The sequence below is a fragment of the Orbilia oligospora genome (assembly GCF_000225545.1).
Source record: "Orbilia oligospora ATCC 24927 unplaced genomic scaffold scaffold00193, whole genome shotgun sequence".
Taxonomy (NCBI): Eukaryota; Fungi; Ascomycota; class Orbiliomycetes; order Orbiliales; family Orbiliaceae; genus Orbilia; species Orbilia oligospora.
In genome coordinates this window covers 1-18053 of record NW_011645750.1, presented here as the reverse complement: position 1 = coordinate 18053, position 18053 = coordinate 1, and the positions used below count along the sequence as shown (strand labels likewise).

The window sequence follows — 18053 nt, the reverse complement described above, 5'->3', positions numbered from 1 at the left end:
CAAAGAACCTCCTCCATCATCTCCTGCTCCACCACCTCCTCCTCGTTACAGCCAACCACACGATAAAAATATAAAATCCCAAAAAAAAGGATAAAATCTAAAAGAAAAAAGAAGACTCTTGTAGACCCTATTGTCTAAGTTGTCTCCTTCATCTCGGCCGAGCTAGTCGACGTTTCGGTAGAAAATCCTTTAGTTTCTAACATTCTCCTACCATCTTTGCGGACTGGGTTCTCTACCGCATTTCCTCCGCTCATCTCTCTTCTCACCAAATAATCGCAGCAACTTCAAACTTGTACAGGTCTTGCATTTCACTTGATCTGCCTCTGGATCCTCTCTTCCTGCTTGACTTGAACCACTTTCTACCACGACCTTTAATCCCACCTACCCACTCCGATCTACAAGACCCCTCCACTAGGTTAGAGCTCCCTAGCCACACTTCAGGTAAGTATCCAGCTTCATCCCCTGATCAGGTAGAATCTCGAGACCTAGATTTCGCCTCATCATATTACCACTACCTAATCTGCAACTCCCTGACTAACCCTCCCGTTGTCTTTAAAAGCCAAACCGCGCAGCCATATTAAGATTTTGGACCCTGAAGACGCTAGCACGATGCCTTCTGATACCTCCTCTCCAGCCCTCCCACCCCCCGCCTTGGATACTAATGGAGCTGCAAATGCCCCGGAGTCTCCCACTCCTACCTCTGCCGCTGATGTGGTGCAAACACCCACCGCATCCGGCTCAACAAATGCACCTCATTCGGCTTCCCTCTATGTTGGGGAATTGGATCCCTCTGTCACCGAGGCTATGCTCTTTGAGCTATTCTCTTCCATCGGTCAGGTGGCTTCTATCCGCGTCTGCCGTGATGCTGTTACGCGGAGGTCTCTTGGATACGCTTATGTCAACTACAACAACACCGCAGATGGTGAACGAGCCCTCGAAGAGCTCAACTATACCTTGATCAAGGGCCGTCCCTGCAGAATAATGTGGTCGCAGCGTGACCCAGCCCTTCGTAAAACAGGCCACGGAAACGTATTTATCAAAAACCTCGATATAGCCATTGATAATAAAGCTTTGCATGATACGTTTGCAGCTTTTGGAAACATCCTCTCCTGCAAGGTCGCACAGGACGAGAATGGGAATTCCAAAGGATATGGTTTTGTTCACTACGAAACAGCAGAGGCCGCTACCAATGCCATCAAGCATGTTAATGGCATGCTCTTGAATGAAAAAAAGGTCTATGTCGGACATCATATCCCAAAAAAGGAACGCCAAAGCAAGTTCGACGAGATGAAGGCGAACTTTACCAATGTTTACGTCAAGAATATTGACCCAGAAGTTTCAGATGACGAGTTCCGTACACTTTTCGAAAATTTTGGTCAAATCACATCCGCCAGTCTAGCCCGTGATGGTGACAGCGGAACGTCGCGAGGGTTTGGGTTTGTTAACTTCTCATCGCACGAGGCCGCCGCCGCCGCCGTCGATGCACTACACGAAACGGAACTCAAGGGCCAAGCACTCTTCGTTGGTCGAGCGCAGAAGAAACACGAGAGAGAGGAAGAGCTTCGTAAGCAATATGAAGCTGCCCGCATCGAAAAGGCAAGCAAGTATCAAGGGGTCAATCTTTATGTCAAAAACCTTGACGATGAAATTGATGATGAGAGGCTTCGGCAAGAATTTTCGCCGTATGGGACAATCACAAGTGCAAAAGTTATGCGGGATTCGTTAGATAGTCCGAAAGAGAAAGATGGGGAAGAGAGTAAGGTAGGCGAGCCCGAGGAAAAGGCGACGGATAAAAAACAAGGCAAGAGTAAAGGATTCGGGTTTGTCTGCTTCAGCAATCCCGATGAAGCATCTAAGGCCGTCGCAGAGATGAACCAGCGTATGGTAAATGGAAAACCGTTGTATGTCGCTCTTGCCCAACGCAAAGACGTACGCAAAAGCCAGGTATTTTATTCACTTTGTGCATGGAACAATAATGACCATTGGCTGATCATCTTGTGTTTAGCTCGAAGCCTCTATTCAACAGCGAAATCAAATCCGGATGCAACAAGCTGCTGCCGCTGCTGGAATGCCACCACAACCAGTAAGTCCACACTCCTCATAAATGGTCTAGAAGAATGAAACGAAGGGAGGCATGAATATTCAAAACCTCTCGTACCTAAAAACATAACGACTGACATGTCAAAGTACCTATCCGCACCACTCTATTACCAACCAGGAGCACCAGGAGTTCAACCTCCTTTCCTAGCGGGGCCTGGTGGTCCCGGCGTTCCGCCAAACAGGCTTCCTTTCCCCCCACAGCAGGCCGGAATGATGATATCCGGGGCTGGTAGAGCGAGCGGCAACTGGCCGCCCAGTGCAAACCCATCCGGAGGGAACAGAAACGGAACACAAGGTCAACCGGCTCCAATTTATGGAATGACAGGCCAAGGCGGCCCTGGCGGTCAATTTGGCTATGCCCAAGCATTTAACCAGGCCCAACTAGCAGCAATGAACCCAGCAGCTCGAGGTGCCCCACAACTAGGTCTAAATCCGGGGAGGGGTCTTTCTAGCGGAGGTGTCAACCAGCAGATGGGGCATCAACAACGTGGACCGCTAGGTCGAGGAGTCGCGCCATCGCAAGGCAGGGGATATCACAGTGACCAGGCGTCACAAGGTGCACCGCCTCAATTAGCTAACTTAAACAATCTACCACCTCAACAACAGAAGCAAGTGCTTGGTGAAGCCCTGTATCCGCGTATTCACGCTATCAATCCCCAGCTAGCAGGCAAAATCACAGGGATGCTCCTAGAGATGGATAATAATGAGTTGCTCAATTTGTAGGACTTGCCTTCTCCTTTTCTTTTTCCAAGAGACTTCAACTTTTTGCTAACGACGAAAATCTCATTACAGGATTAAGGACGACTCAGCACTCCGAAACAAGGTTGACGAAGCGCTTTCGGTCTATGACGAATATGTAAAGTCGAAAGCTACCGACGACACTCCCGCCACACCTAGTGCCCAAGCTGATACAGCAAAGCCATCAGAAGAAGTTCCCGCTCCCAAAGAAGATACTAAAGAGTCTCCCACAACTCAGGGGTAACTGGCGCTTCTCGCTTGCCACTCCGCAAAAGCCACGGTAACTGCCCTGGGAAATATATCCTTCATTGCCCAGGAACCATTTTTTCAATTTTTTTTACGGGCTACATGAACGTTACATGATACTCTTCCTGTGAAGGCCCTATCCCAGTATTCAAATATGGATGGTGTTTTTCGGACTTGTATTATACTTCCTGTTGTTATTCCGCGTACCCCGATTACTCACCCACCTCCGAGGCCTTCATCTGCATTTCCCTGTTCCTTAGTTTTCAATATGTATTCTCTCCTTGTGTTTCTTTTCCCTTTGGGTTAGGGTCGTTCCGGGTGCAAACGAAAAGTTATGTATCTCTTAGTCTTCACTTCATGGGTGCTTTTTATGATTTGTGCTGCATTCTCGTTCCCCAATTCAACCTTCCTACCTCTACTTCGATCACCCTCTAGTCTACCGACGTCACTGACAAGCTGGGCCTCCCTCCCTCTACCCTATCCCCTCCCTCTTCTTCGTCTCTTCGAGGATAGGTGCTTTTAATTTGCGTCTAACACCTTAGCGATTGGGCACTGGGTCTCCCTCCTTGCCTCGATCATCGCTCTTCAATTTTTTTTTCTTTCTTTTTTTTTCCCTGTAAATCCTAGGAAGCAATGCAAGTGCCCCGTTGTACGTCGGGTCAAATACTTTCTCGCGGCGAATTCTTATCACTATTCACCTAAATTTCAAATACTATTACTGTATGAATCGAAATCAAAGAGTCGACAACAAAAGGGTATCCCTATCATTCTCTAACAGTAGCAAATATATATACTTAGAGTAGTTGAGGTGGTTGTGAAACTACCTATATAGGTATGTGCCTTACGCTAGACTAATTCTGGATGAAATTTTGTGCTTAGAGAAGTCAACCAAGCACACTTTCCCCAACCCTCTTTCCCACCTGCACTGGATCCCCTTGTAATTTTATCATCAAAAATCAACCGCCAACGACAACATATACCCCCGGCTGTGTGCCACGGGAAAGACTAGCATAGCTGTCGCTCTCTGGCCGCGATGTGCACCGTTCGCCCCTCTTCCTCACTGCTACCACAGGTACGTGGGATATGATTACGATGTTCAAACTTAGCCCCACTTGAGAACGTAACTCACAATCCGATAGTTGGTCCCATCACGCTCGACGATTTTACTCAATACCCTTCGTCCTTCCTCAAAAATCCTAAACTTCCGGCCCCCCCGCGGGACACAACGGTTCAGGTCCTTGACCTATGCACAATCGAACTGGCAACAAATACATCCCGCCTCGAAGCGATTTTGGCGCCCCGATCCGACAAATTATAAACACTTTGCACAATGCCCCATATCCACCGGCGCCCACCCCCGCTTCCAAACAAGGGCACTTTCCTCGCTCCGTCCAATGAGATCTTTCCTTGAGCACACGGAACGAACGGCCAACTCCAACCCGATGAATGCTGCTGCTCAGTTAGAGTTTTACAATGCACTCTACAAGGCGAACATGCCTGATATAATAGTGGAACGTTATCAGACGGGACAATACGCCACAAATTCGAGGGCAGAGGAACTTTATATCAAATCTTTAGAAAAAATTGGCCAAATCGAAAGGGCGAAAATGATTGCGGATCGGAAGGCAGAAAAGGCAGAGACGGCAGAAGGCGATACCAAGTCCGCCTTGTCGGCAGAAGAGGTTCGCGCGATAGGCCAGGCAATTGCTGCTCGATCGAAGGGAGGCGCCTCATCCATTACCGCCAAAAATCTCCACGGCCGATATGGGGACAGGGATAACCCCCTGTTTGTAGTTGTTGATGAGACAATAGGAGGCACGGTTTTCAAATGGGCAAAATTTCTTTTGACTTCGGCAGTCATGATCTACTTTGTCTTGGTCGTTATGACCGTCTTCATCGAAGCAACTGGTGTTCTAAAGAGGGTCGGTGGCAACCCTCCCAACGAAGCCCAAGGCTCCCAGCAAACAGCACGGTTCACCGATGTACACGGTTGCGAAGAAGCCAAGGAAGAACTCCAGGAACTCGTTGAATTTTTGAAGGACCCCGCTAAATTCTCCGCGCTTGGCGGCAAACTCCCCAAGGGCGTTCTTCTTGTGGGTCCTCCAGGCACAGGGAAAACCCTTCTTGCCAGGGCTGTAGCAGGGGAGTCCGGGGTTCCTTTCTTTTTTATGTCAGGCTCTGAGTTCGACGAAGTATACGTTGGAGTAGGTGCCAAACGTGTGCGTGAACTATTCGCTGCGGCTCGGGCAAAAGCGCCATCAATTGTCTTCATAGACGAGCTTGATGCAATTGGTGGTAAACGTAATGAGAGAGACGCAGCGTATGTCAAGCAAACGCTCAATCAATTACTTGTCGACCTCGACGGCTTCGCCCCCAATTCTGGGGTAATTTTCTTGGCTGCTACAAATTTCCCTCAATTACTAGACAAAGCTCTGACTAGGCCAGGACGATTTGATCGAACTGTGAACGTTCCGCTCCCAGATGTCCGTGGCCGGATCGAGATTCTTAAGCACTATGTCAAATCCATCAAAGCTTCTACCGATGTCGACCTTCAAATAATTGCCCGCGGTACACCCGGATTTTCAGGCGCGGAACTGGAAAACCTCATAAACCAGGCTGCTGTCAGAGCTTCGAAGTTAAGGGCGAGCCAGGTGCGCATGGATGATTTAGAGTGGGCTAAGGATAAGATTCTCATGGGCGCCGAAAGGAGAAGTGCTGTCATATCCCAAAAAGAAAAGGAAATGACAGCCTATCATGAAGGTGGCCATGCACTTGTGGCTATGTTTACCGAAGGAGCTATTCCATTATATAAAGCTACAATCATGCCACGTGGGATGGCCCTCGGCATCACTTTTCAATTACCCGAGATGGACCAGGTTTCTATGTCTAAAAAAGTATACATAATCCGTTCCACTCACCAAAAGAAAGCTCAGGCTGATGTCTAACTTTTCTAATAGGAGTATCTTGCCCGAATAGATGTTTGTATGGGAGGCAAGGTCGCAGAGGAACTTATATATGGGCCTGATAATGTTACAAGTGGTGCATCTAATGTAGGTATCCGATTCCCATTTCTCAACCCCCGGATCTAATCAGGATACCGGTAATATAGGATATCGCACAAGCAACGAAAATCGCACATGCAATGGTCACACAAATGGGAATGTCTGAACTGTTAGGTAATGTCGACCTACATAGCAGCTATCGAAACCTGTCGTCACAAACCAAAGAAGCAATTGAAACCGAGACCCGTAGGTTGCTTGAGGAAGGTCGGTTGCGAGCAACACGTTTATTAACAGAACACCGGAAAGAATTGGAGTTACTCGCAAAAGCTCTGATTGAGTATGAAAGCCTAGATCGTTCAGAGATGGAAAAGGTCATCAAGGGCGAACCCCTTGCCAACCGATTAAAGATACTCCCGGATGTTCAGATAAAACTCCCTGAAAATGCTATTGGCGGAACCCATACAAGCTCAGCAAGCGGGGACATAGCTAAACCAAATGAGACAGTCACATAAGAGGATCTTAGCACTTGGATTCTTTTCCGGTGTCCCTCTCGGTCTCAGCCACAAACTTTAGGGAAGATCCGCTTCTCTGTGTACAATTGGACAAGTACTTCATTGATGGAGGGGGGACTCCTTCCACTTATTTTACATAATCTTTTGCATACCTTGGCTGTTACTTATCCGTCTGATGATCATTTTATTCCCCCCCTCCCCCCAACCTTCCTAAAATCAAATGGTGTCTTTCCTCGTTCGATGATAGATAATAGATAACACTAGCCTTAGTCGTCATATTCTTTGTCAATGTCCTCCGATGTCAGCCAACCTTTCGACATTGCAACAGCCCGCTCCCATTGCCGGAAACGCCTCGTTCTTTGTGTCGGCGTAGTTTGTGCACTAAATTTGCGATGATTACGGGAATTTACTCCACGTAAATCATCGAAAGATAACCAAAGCTTTACCCCAAATCCTGCCGCGATAGCCGCCCCAAGCGCTGTCGTTTCACGCATAGCTGGCCGATCAACATCAATGCCTAGTTTGGGCATGTTAGAAGCTTTTCTTCTTATGTCGTGTTACAACTCCAGGAGGTCAACGTACCAATTATATCGGCTTGTAGCTAAACAGGGTTTTAGATGGGTGGTTTTCAACAGAATATCAGGGGCGATATATGCTTACCTGCATGCACTCATCAGAGTTACTCATCCCACCATCGACAGCTAGGTTCTTTATTGTGATGCCACTATCTAAATATCTCGCGATTCCGGTCAGATAAGCCCGGACGACGAACGCGCATATTCATATGAACACCAGCCTTTCTCCATTGCATCCATAATCGCTTTTGTCTAGAGTAAAAAAATATCCATTAGAGGTTAACAGAAGACGTCATCTAGCTCACAAGTCCGCAGAGCCATACCTGGAAACAAGTCGCTTCAATCGTTGCCCGGCAAATATGCTCTTTTTTGGTGTAATTTGTAATTCCAACTAAAGGATCCTCCATTTTAGCTCTTAGAAAATGATGGCAAGCTTTAGATTCGCGATATTACATATGGTTCCTTGGGCATCGTCAACCCAGTATGGCGCAAAAAGACCGGCGAATGCTGGTTCCGAGGTTAGCGGAAACACACAAACCTATACCCCCTTTGCATCTTATAATACCGGTTACGAAGACGACCCCCCCACTATCTACGAAAATCAGTTACATGTACTCAAATTCACACGCGGTTCGATGGGACAGACCTTGAACTGACATCGCAAGCTCTCCGATCTCATTCGCTTCCCTTATTATACCTAGATTGTCGCGTAAGAACTTAACAGCGGATCCAGCGACAGCGATTGACCCCTCCAAGGCATAAACTGGCGGCCGATTTTCAAACTGGAATGCAATGGTGGTAAGCAGCCCATTCCTAGATAAGACAGGTTGATTGCCGGTATTATAGAGCATGAAACACCCTGTTCCGTATGTGTTTTTAGCCATGCCCTGCTCGAAAGCTTTTTGGCCGACCAACGCTGCACTCTGATCACCAAGACACCCTGTTATTCTCAGGCCCTTGAGAGGCCCCCTTGATAAAACCCCATATGCTCTGCTATTAGACGATGAAGCCACTTTTGGCAGAAGCAGTTTTTCGAGTCCGAAGAACTCTGTCAGAAAAGGATCATACTCTAGTGTGTTGATATCGAAAAACAAAGTGCGTGATGCGTTTGTAACATCTGTCACATGGAGCCTTTCCCCAGAGTGCCCCTCGGCAAGGTTGTAGAGTAGCCAGGTGTCAACGGTGCCAAAGGCAAGGTATCCCGCCTCGTAAACGTCACGAGCAGCTTTCGAATGTTCTAAAATCCATTTTACCTTCACTGCTGATGGATAGGTGGAAAGAGGCAACCCTGTTTTTGAGAGAATTCGATTCGCAGCACCTTCTAGCTTCAACTGCCGTACGATATGGGCAGTACGGCTGTCTGCCCAAACAACGGCATTGTACAAAACCTCCCCACTTCGGATATCCCAAACAAGCTACAAATTACATGTTAGTTCAAGCCCCGATTTATAGACATGATAGAATAAACTCTTAATATTTAGAAAACACCTACAGAGGTTTCTCTTTGGTTTGTAATTCCAAGCGCACAGATGTCTTGGGTATTGTATCCAGAAGCGACAAATTTGCCTGTAGCAACCTCAATACAGTTTTCCACGGATTTTATCAAGACAGAAGGGTCATGTTCCACCCATCTTTCCCAGGTTCACAGTAAGTGTAGCGTAAAAGTTAGTAGAGAATAACAAGTATTGCTTATTTGAGTGAGTAGCTTCGAGCTGCTACTTAGATGGTTTACATACCCAGCATGTGGATAAATTTGATCGAACTCTTCCTGGTGCTTAGCTACTGGTTCCCCTCTTTCGTCAAAGATAAAAAACCTTGTGGAGGTAGTTCCTTGATCAATGGCTGCAGTGAATTTTCTAAACCCAGTCTCCATTTTATTTCCGCTTCTAGTGGGTATTTTACCGGTATAGGCTTTTTGTGACAGGTCAAGGCTAAGGTGTTCATGTATTCGTTGACGTCGAGATGGGTGAGGTCAATGTTAAAGTTGTGCAAGTTGAATTACGCTATGAATTTATAGAAGAATGGGATTGGTTTGTGTTGCTCGTGTGGTTCCTGGCACGGCGGAGATTGTATTGAAAATTCTTCCACGAATCACCTGCCAGTATATTTACCCGCCAAAGATCCTCCGGCCTTTGCTTCGAACCCTCACCCCAAACCGCAAATCTAGTTAATTCACAGCTTGCCTTCCTCAGTCGGAACATTTCCTAACACTAGCAAGTACTTCTCAACGACATCTGTTTAGATAAGAAGCCGGTTTGTGGAATATAAGAAGCTTGTGGGATATGCTCATAAGCCAAATTTATTGGCAACAAGCAGTTATAATTTCTATACTTTAGAACTTTTAACGCCAGGCCCAGTGCTCCAGCTGCTGTTAAGAAAATATCTACAAGGAAAATAACCTCCGATAGAGGGAGTCGATCTTGAGGAACAATTAATCATCGATTCCCGATGGAATCCACTAACACGCTCAAGTATCATTACATAGGCGTAAGTAACTAGTGGATTTTATTAGATCTTCAATGCGCTCTCCAACGCCTTCTTTTTCTTTAATTCTTTAGCAACAGCCTATTTTCCTTGATTAGCACCGCCGTATCAAACAACAGATCCAAACATTGTTCTCCTACCTTAGCTCCCAATATATGCCCTCCCCACTTTCTCCGAGAGTCTTCATACTTCTCTGTATATCCGGATCCAATTGCTTGCACCAACTTTGAAAGCTCGCTTTTGTCTTCGGACCTAACCTCAGTGAATGCGAGAACTGCAGCAGTCTGTCATGCATTTGTTTCAGTATAAATCAACAGAAAACCAAGGGACCTTTGGAAAATTGACTGGTTCATTTTATTATATTCACCTTTTTGTGGACTACAGTGCCCAGTCGAGCTTTGCCCTTGATTATAGCATAAGGAACTCCCATCTTCCTGCAAAGAGCTGGAAGAAAAACGACGAGTTCAATCGGGTCGACATCATTCGCGATCAGCACGAGGGAGGCCTTTTTGTTCTCAATCAATCCAACGACGTGATTTAATCCATATTTGACTGTATACGGCTTCTTGCTAACATCCTCCTTCTTCTTCCCCTCACTAATGGCAGTGGCCTCCGTAGTAAGGCGCTCCTTGCGCTCAGCCTTCGTTTCTGGTCTGTATTTGCTCAGAAGCTTGAATGACTGCGTTGCAGTGTTCTTGTCGAGGACATTTTGAAACTGAGCAATTGCCGGTGGGACCTTCAAGCGAAGGTTCAAGATCTTCTTTTGACGTTGAATTCGAACATATTCAGGCCATTTGACCATGCGAGAAAGGTTACGTTTTGGTTGTATGTCTTGACCAATTGAGAAATTTCGTGATCTTTTTTCGATCAAAGGGTTCTATGACCAAGCAACATTAGGTTTGCCAATATGCATCTGGGGGTGGTTCAACTCGCGATACATTACCTTCTGCTTACCCTTTCCAGCTCCCGCCTTAGATTGCGGGAATGGAGCGGGAGCGGCTTTCTTTCCTTTTGGGGGCTGGTCATGGAGACAGTTTCTGATCAGCAAATGAAGCAGTCAAAAAACTTGCAACTCTAAGAGGTACCACTCGAGATATCGCAGGGATATCAACCGATTAGTCCTCGCCCCTACTCATTCATAAAAGAAGTGCGGCGATTTCCATGGCGTATACGCCTTCGTTTGAATTTCATTCGCACAAGTGGTTCATCCAACATAATTGCCAATCATTACTAATTGGGTTTGTTGAAGGCTCTAAAATGAGCGGGCGGGACTAAAGGTCGTGGAGCTTTCTGAAATTTCTTACCATTGTGCTGATTTGTTGATTTGGAGCCGTATTTACGGGTTGCTGGATTTCTTGCTGGTGATTTGGGCTGCTGGGGAACAAATTATCGGGACAACAGAAAATTATGGAGTTATCAGAGGGAGAAAAGTCAAAACTGAGGGTTGTGTGGTAAGCAAGGGTTGACGCCCTAACTAGTCTTATTATGTAAGCTCAGAAGCTCATATAATACAACAACAGCAACACATCACCCGACTGCACCGCTTTTAATTTAGTAGGGAATATCTGTTCGCAGCATGTGGACGAAGATGCCCCGAACACGAACCCAAACGGCGTGATTTGTCCCGCACCACCAACTTAGGCACTTGAACCATATAAAATGACCAAGAAATGCACGCGGAGAATGTATACATGTATCTTAGCTCTCCTTTTGTACGGTAGCCTCATGAGCTTTTATGCACATTTTAAGATCCTCAATAGGTTTATATTTATGAACATTAAATTCCAATGGGGTTTGATCTTGAGGCCGGGACTTTGAGGCGGATTCCCCCCCCCCAAGAAACTCCAAAACCTCTTACAACAATATAGTCGGAGTGCTCTACAACCTGCCACGCACACTTCCAAGGACGAGAGGAGGGGCTGATTTAGGTTAATATTGTTCCGACTAGTCTGCCTCTTCTTCCTCGTGTAGGGCGCTGGTGTATAAACTACACTCCATAATTCCTATGTAATCTCAGTTGGCATTGTGCTTTTACTCGAAGAGCTTTTGTGATTATAAGTAGGTACTTACCCCGAAAGGTCAATCCACTGATCCAAAACCTGTTTAGGATATCGTCCCCCACCGCGGTAGTAGAGGCATTGCCTATCAATCCCATTCGATCAACCACGATTTTTTCCACCCTTGACTCGCCCATCTCCCCTTTATTTCCAAAGTATGCTCCGAGTTCCGTCAGCGACATACGGTATGATACAGAGGCCGATGGTACTTCAGCCGGGGACCTCCAATGCGAGTCAAGCTTTGCCGGTTCTCCATGGCCAGTAATATAGAGCCATCTACCATCTTGACTTATCGCGAGGTTATCCATCACAAAGTCAAACGCGAACTCCCGAAGCTTAACAAGGCCACCCTTTTCAACCACCCTTCCCGAAACATATCGATATGCCGTCACAGTACCCTCTAATATCGATGCCACGAAGACCATGTTGCTTAGAACATTTGCGGAATCAAGCTGGCGATTATTAAAGCCAGCGATGCCTTGAAAAACGAACACGTTAGATAGCATACTCACAAACCTTCCAGTCATACACAAAATTAGACATACCGTTTGCATTTGAGAATCCTCTCAGCACCTTGCGGAATCCTGTTGACTTTGAATGGTAGTAAACGGAACCAGTGGGCAGTCTAAGATACTTCTCAAGCATTCTTCCTAGCCTCGACGAACGGAAGTAGTGGTCGTTTGTGACAAAAAATTCATTTTGTGGGGAACTACCCGGGCTAGGTACCGGGACAGCAAATATGTCGTTCGGGTTGATAAGGCCCTGTTGTACTCCTTTGTCCGGAAAAGGTTTATCAGCAATTATGGTTACAATCCGCAATCATTAAGTGAATCCAATGCTAAGGAATTTACCATTGTACGTAGCCAAGTACAAGGCCTCTTCACTTCCGGACTTGTAGCTGAAGCTTTCGACCACTGATGCGTCTCTTCGATGGTTGACCATATATATCGAAAAATCACCTGGCGCTACTTCCACAACATCCATCCCTTTAAGGACAAATCCGGAGGAAGATGGTAGAATGAGTCGCCGTCAGCTTTGATCCTGAGCAATTCAGGCCCGCATACACCCTTTGCCATCATTGAGAGTGCTTACCGTGGACACAAAAATCAGTATGTTTCGGGAAATCCGGCATCGACAACAATGTCAACTTCTTTGTCTAGAATAGAAATTACTTAACCCCGAACCCCATGCCGATATAATATCATTCACCCGAGAAAAAAAAGAGGCACAAACAAACCTTGAGATCAACCGTGTAAAGGCTATCACGAATGATGCCCTTATCCCCAAGGGACATATCCAGGTCTCCCATTGGTGGAAACCATTTCTTTCTTGACTCCCAGTCTGAAACGCAGGCAGCGAAAAGGATATCACCAATAATCTTGAATTTTTCACAACCGTGAAGCTTTGACGGATGCAAGGTGATACATGTCTCGTGTAGATTAGTGAACTGTGGATCTGGTTCCCAAACTCGAGTCTTCCCTAAAAGAACCGGGTACTTAAGTGCCCATGGTAAAATGAAATAGGCTGCTAGTATTGTTGTTACCGCTGTGAATGCCAATTTCGCCGTGATCCCTTCCATTGTTTTAAGCTCTTAGCTTTGCAGCTGAGGATTAACAATTTGTTGTTGCTACAATAATAAACCCGACTGCTGAAGGTGGAGTTTTGCAAGCCTGCTTTCTATATACTCGCACTGGTGCCGAGACTAGTCACGAACCGAGGCAAGGTTATTATATAACGCCGAACACCCAAACTTGTGTTGGACACCTAAATGCATACCCAGGGTTTTCCATGGATCCATCAACCAATAACAGCTCATAGCAAATTCCATAGATACAACAAGTACAACTCGATATGCCAGCCAAGCGGTTAAATAAACCTGCATTGCCAGTCCAAAGTGTTTCCGGTCATAAACTTAGCCTACCAACTTTTTAAGACCCCACAATGCAATATCGATGGTAGTATTGCAGTCTCACGGGCCATACCCCATCTATCGCAAGTGGTCAGTAGGAATTTAAGGATGCGACTTTGTCTATAAACACTAGGTCATTAAACATACCCAATCTTCCTCGAACCCCACTTCGAGAAACGGCTGTTTGCAGGAGGCCAACCAGATACAGCGTAAAGAATCTATAAGTCGGTTCCATCCAGACTTAAGTACCCGCCAAATATCAGTCATGTTACCAAAGAAAGCCTTTTAGGGCTTCAATCTGCCAGCGCCGCAAGCCGGTAAGTGCAAACATACACCTCTCGTTCCAACAAATACGTCACACTCAATCGCCATTACCAACTGCAGCAGCCACTTGATCGTTAAATCCGTTCTATTACCAAATTCTTTGAGTTGCGTCTCAGGACCAGTATTCAGCCCTTATATTTATCAGAATAGTCCCGCCTAACCAAGAGCTGGGGCCATACTTGGGATATCCGTCCAATACCATGTCCATCTTGAATTGCTCCCGCTATACGAGAAAGGCGTTATCCGTGCCATTGTTTTCATTTGCTCGATGACATTCGGGTCTTCCGTCGAAAGGAAGGCTCTTTTCCAATTTCCAAGTGGATTCTCAGCACTGAACTTTTCTGCACGGACAACGTAATCGTTGAACGGCACAAGTCGCATTTCGGATCTGTTATCAAGTTAGGCAATACCTCCGAGTAGACCAGACTTGTTGGAAGAATTCCATACCCTTTATCTCCATGCCGTACGTGCATACTTATGGTACCCTCCGGGAGGGGGAACGGGACATCAACATTCCTCGGGTCCCCGTTTACATCCCAGTGTAATCCGAGCTGCTTCGTGTCTTCGCCGAGTCGAAATTGTTTAAGTCTCCTAGAGGTATTGCGATTGAATCTCATAATATATGCTGCCGCCTGTGCCCTCCACCAATACTTCAGCATCTCCCTAGTGACATCAGGCTGTATTTTTTTTAGTGCCTCTTCAAATACAAACGGGATTGGATATTTATGTTTCGCTAAAAAAGCTTCTACATCCAGATCAAACTGCCGATCTGAAAAGGTACTTTGCGTGTTGCTATTCATGCCTTTTTGAGCTTGGCTTGAACAATTGCTAAGCTCTTGAAATATGCAATCCAAGGACCTCCCGCAAGAAGCTCTATTTTCTGAAAGGAAGTGCTCCCCTGGCGATTCATCATTTGCATAGAGTAAAATGGCGTCCGTCTGTATCGCGACAGAAAGATAGTCGGAAATACGTTGAATAATAGCCCCTAAGCCAAAGGCGTCGTCCCCGGGAAATTTGTTGAGGATAAGATATCTTTGAGATCCGCAATCGGATGGATGTTGTTTTTCGTAGATGTACCGTTGCACGATCTTTGTTAACGCCATGAGGCCCTGCATTATTGTATTGGCATAAGTTGCCTTAACGTATATGCATATCGAGATTATCTTACGTGATCATCTTGACCTTCAATCAAGTCTAGCCAATCCTCCCCTTCTTCTATGTCGTAAATCATTCTTATTGCACCATCGCGAGAAAGATTTGGGGATTTCGAAGTCGTCCCAACCAGTTTCAAAAATGCTTCTTCAGAATCGCCTAATTTTTGCTCGATATCATCCCTTCCCCTGCTAGATCCCTGGAGGGATTTTACAGGATCGATTGGTACCGAAACGTTTCCATCGTTGCTTGAGGTTGTTTCTAAGGAGTTCCCACGTCTTTGAACAACTATTGTCCAAGGTGAAAAATAACGCCACAGCAGCAATAACACAAAAACCACGACGAATTGGTCAGCAAATCTTGGATTATAGAAGGTTAGCATGCCAGGTTGCTCGCTATGAATAGAAGTCAAAAAACTGTCTTTGGAGGGATACCTTCGGCGTATAGCTATCATTTTGTCCTCTATGTATGAATCATATAATAATTACGTATATATAAGAAGTAAACTTGGGGAAACAAAGTATAAATCAACATCCACATCGATGGAAATGTGAAATTGCCAAGTAGAAATTCAGATGATGGTCACCATGTACCCAATTAATCGGGAAAAGGCTTCCACGGTTAAATACCAATACAGCCGTTATTATGACCACGATACGACTTTCACCTCGCAGGGTTGCGTTTCAAAGGAGGAACTTGACGGGTAAATTATCGATTATCATGCGAAGCCTAGTCAATTGATAGGGGACAGCCACCGACAATACCCTAAAATATCGACATCAACCAATGGTAGGTAATAAAATAACACCAGAACATCAGGAAAAAGGATAACTATTAAATAAATATGTATTTATTTTTGGCAATCATGGTTTTAAAGTATATAGTGAAAATAACATCAGGTGAAAAAAAATACATTACTAGAGCTCTACACCAAGAGCTCTACGCGCACGTGGCCTAAAGAACACCAGGACGAGATTAATGTATATTAGGCACTGAAGACCGACCGCCGACGATAATATAAGATGGCAACGCAATTAATTCTATAACATCTCTCAACAATTAGTTTAACAGGATCCCATTTACTATACCTTATACTATACCCTCAATCCAAATAACAACTATCGCCTTATAATTTATTTTTATTATATTAAAAATTAATAAATAAATAATAAAATAAACTTCTACTATCTAAATACTGTTAGTAGTTATGGTTTGGGAGTATTTAGAGAAATCGGTAGTTGGAAAAATATAATAAAAATAACATATTGTAATAATAAGGGTTAGTGATCAAATAATAATTAATTATTGATTGATTATTAAATAATTATTGATTAATTACTGATTAATTATAAATTAATTATTACAATTTTTATTAACGTAATATACTGTGAAGTGAGACACACTGGGAAGTGAGATAAAAAAAATCAGTTTTTAAAAAATTATTAAAAAGTGAATCTATTATTAAAATTAATAAAAAATAAATCTTTTAATAGATTTTATTTAATATTATTATATATTAAATTTTATTTAGTTTTGTAAATATTTTTAATTTTTAATTAATTTTTAAAGATTAATTTTTAGTATTTTTTCGCTTAAACAACACAAAAAATTATATACTACATTAAAAAAATTTATATGTAAAAATTAAAGAAATTTAATATTTTTTAAACAAAATATTTTTTAAACAAAAAATTTTTTTATTTTTGATTTGTTGGATTTTGTGAAATTTTAATATATTTTTATTATAATAAGTTTAATTTAAAATATTTAAAAATTATTAAAAAATATTAAATATTAAAAGAGTTATTAATGTTTAAAGTTGTAATAAATGTGTTGTTTTTATTAACTTTGAATATTTTATATATTAATAACTTTATGAATTTTCAATATTATTTAAATATTTTTGATTAATTTTATTTATTTTAGTAATATTATAAATATATTAAATTTTTATATATGTATGTATATACAAAGTTTTGAATAAAACCATTTTAAAATACTACAATCTATAGAGTATATAAAAATGTCACGATCTAGCCATATTAACTAACCCGATTAAGAAATATATCTTAGCACAACAAACATACTTTTTATTTTTATTTTTCTTTATCTTATAAAATATTTTTAATTATAATTATTCAAATTTTTTAAATTAAAAATTTATATATTTATTTTTTACTTTATATACAAATATATTATAAAACAATAACGTATTCCATCTAGTTTGCGCGCACACCTAGTTTTGCCGCAGTTTTTTAGAGTCAAACACCCCATTAAAAAATTATTATTAATTTTTACTTTTTTCCACATCTTAATATAATATTATAAGTTTTTATAATTAATTAATTTATATATAAAATCTTACTTATAATATAATCTAATTATTTATGATATAACTTTTTATAAAAATAATTTTTTATTATTTACGAATTATTTTTAGATGAATTATAATATTAAATAAGCTAATTTATAATAATATAATTCAAATAACACTTTATATATATAAAAAAAATTAATTCAAATTAATTTATACTTCTATAACTGTTTATAAAATTTCGAAAAATACTCTAAAAAAATATATTAATAATAATATTATTAATAAATAAATTACGTATTAAATTTAAATAGCAATTAAATTAAAAAAGGAAAAATAATTAATATAATGAATATTATATTTTTATAATTAAAGATTTTTATTACAATTTAATATAATATAATATATAGTAAATAAACTTACAAATTACAATATAAAAAAAATTAAATTAAAAAATTTATAAAATAACATATAAACCTAAAAACTACTTACTTATATATTTTCAATAATAATCATATTAAAATAAACAATCTTAATTCAATTATAAACTTTTATAATTTATTTATAAATACTAAAATAAAATATAATTTTTATAAAAATAAAATTTTTAATATGGATAAAAAAAATTTTATTATGAAAA

At 42.3% G+C, this 18053-nt stretch overlaps 6 protein-coding genes across 6 annotated transcripts; 2 read left to right on the top strand and 4 right to left on the bottom strand.

Moving 5' to 3' along the window:
* Nucleotides 1-609: 609 nt before the first annotated feature.
* AOL_s00193g6 (uncharacterized protein) lies at nt 610-3082 on the top strand (the record flags this gene model as incomplete). The annotated part of the gene is made up of 4 exons (XM_011128617.1): nt 610-1944; nt 2006-2083; nt 2188-2819; nt 2893-3082. 4 exons carry the CDS (start codon nt 610-612, stop codon nt 3080-3082), a joined length of 2235 nt encoding a protein of 744 aa, XP_011126919.1.
* A 1035-nt stretch (nt 3083-4117) lies between these two features.
* On the top strand, nt 4118-6598 carry AOL_s00193g5 (uncharacterized protein; the record flags this gene model as incomplete). The annotated part of the gene is made up of 4 exons (XM_011128616.1): nt 4118-4156; nt 4224-5978; nt 6042-6134; nt 6194-6598. 4 exons carry the CDS (start codon nt 4118-4120, stop codon nt 6596-6598), a joined length of 2292 nt encoding a protein of 763 aa, XP_011126918.1.
* Nucleotides 6599-6864: 266 nt separating this feature from the next.
* AOL_s00193g4 (uncharacterized protein) lies at nt 6865-9046 on the bottom strand (the record flags this gene model as incomplete). Its single annotated transcript, XM_011128615.1, has 10 exons — nt 6865-7115; nt 7181-7199; nt 7259-7326; nt 7389-7425; nt 7497-7564; nt 7627-7680; nt 7739-7765; nt 7820-8588; nt 8666-8804; nt 8910-9046. The coding sequence occupies 10 exons, from the start codon at nt 9044-9046 to the stop codon at nt 6865-6867; spliced, it is 1569 nt and encodes a 522-aa protein (XP_011126917.1).
* A 635-nt stretch (nt 9047-9681) lies between these two features.
* On the bottom strand, nt 9682-10459 carry AOL_s00193g3 (uncharacterized protein; the record flags this gene model as incomplete). The annotated part of the gene is made up of 3 exons (XM_011128614.1): nt 9682-9738; nt 9798-9941; nt 10025-10459. The coding sequence occupies 3 exons, from the start codon at nt 10457-10459 to the stop codon at nt 9682-9684; spliced, it is 636 nt and encodes a 211-aa protein (XP_011126916.1).
* A 1142-nt stretch (nt 10460-11601) lies between these two features.
* Nucleotides 11602-13293, bottom strand: AOL_s00193g2 (uncharacterized protein; the record flags this gene model as incomplete). The annotated part of the gene is made up of 6 exons (XM_011128613.1): nt 11602-11660; nt 11728-12192; nt 12260-12487; nt 12566-12700; nt 12807-12870; nt 12952-13293. 6 exons carry the CDS (start codon nt 13291-13293, stop codon nt 11602-11604), a joined length of 1293 nt encoding a protein of 430 aa, XP_011126915.1.
* Nucleotides 13294-14103: 810 nt separating this feature from the next.
* On the bottom strand, nt 14104-14606 carry AOL_s00193g1 (uncharacterized protein; the record flags this gene model as incomplete). Its single annotated transcript, XM_011128612.1, has 2 exons — nt 14104-14335; nt 14395-14606. 2 exons carry the CDS (start codon nt 14604-14606, stop codon nt 14104-14106), a joined length of 444 nt encoding a protein of 147 aa, XP_011126914.1.
* Nucleotides 14607-18053: the final 3447 nt, after the last annotated feature.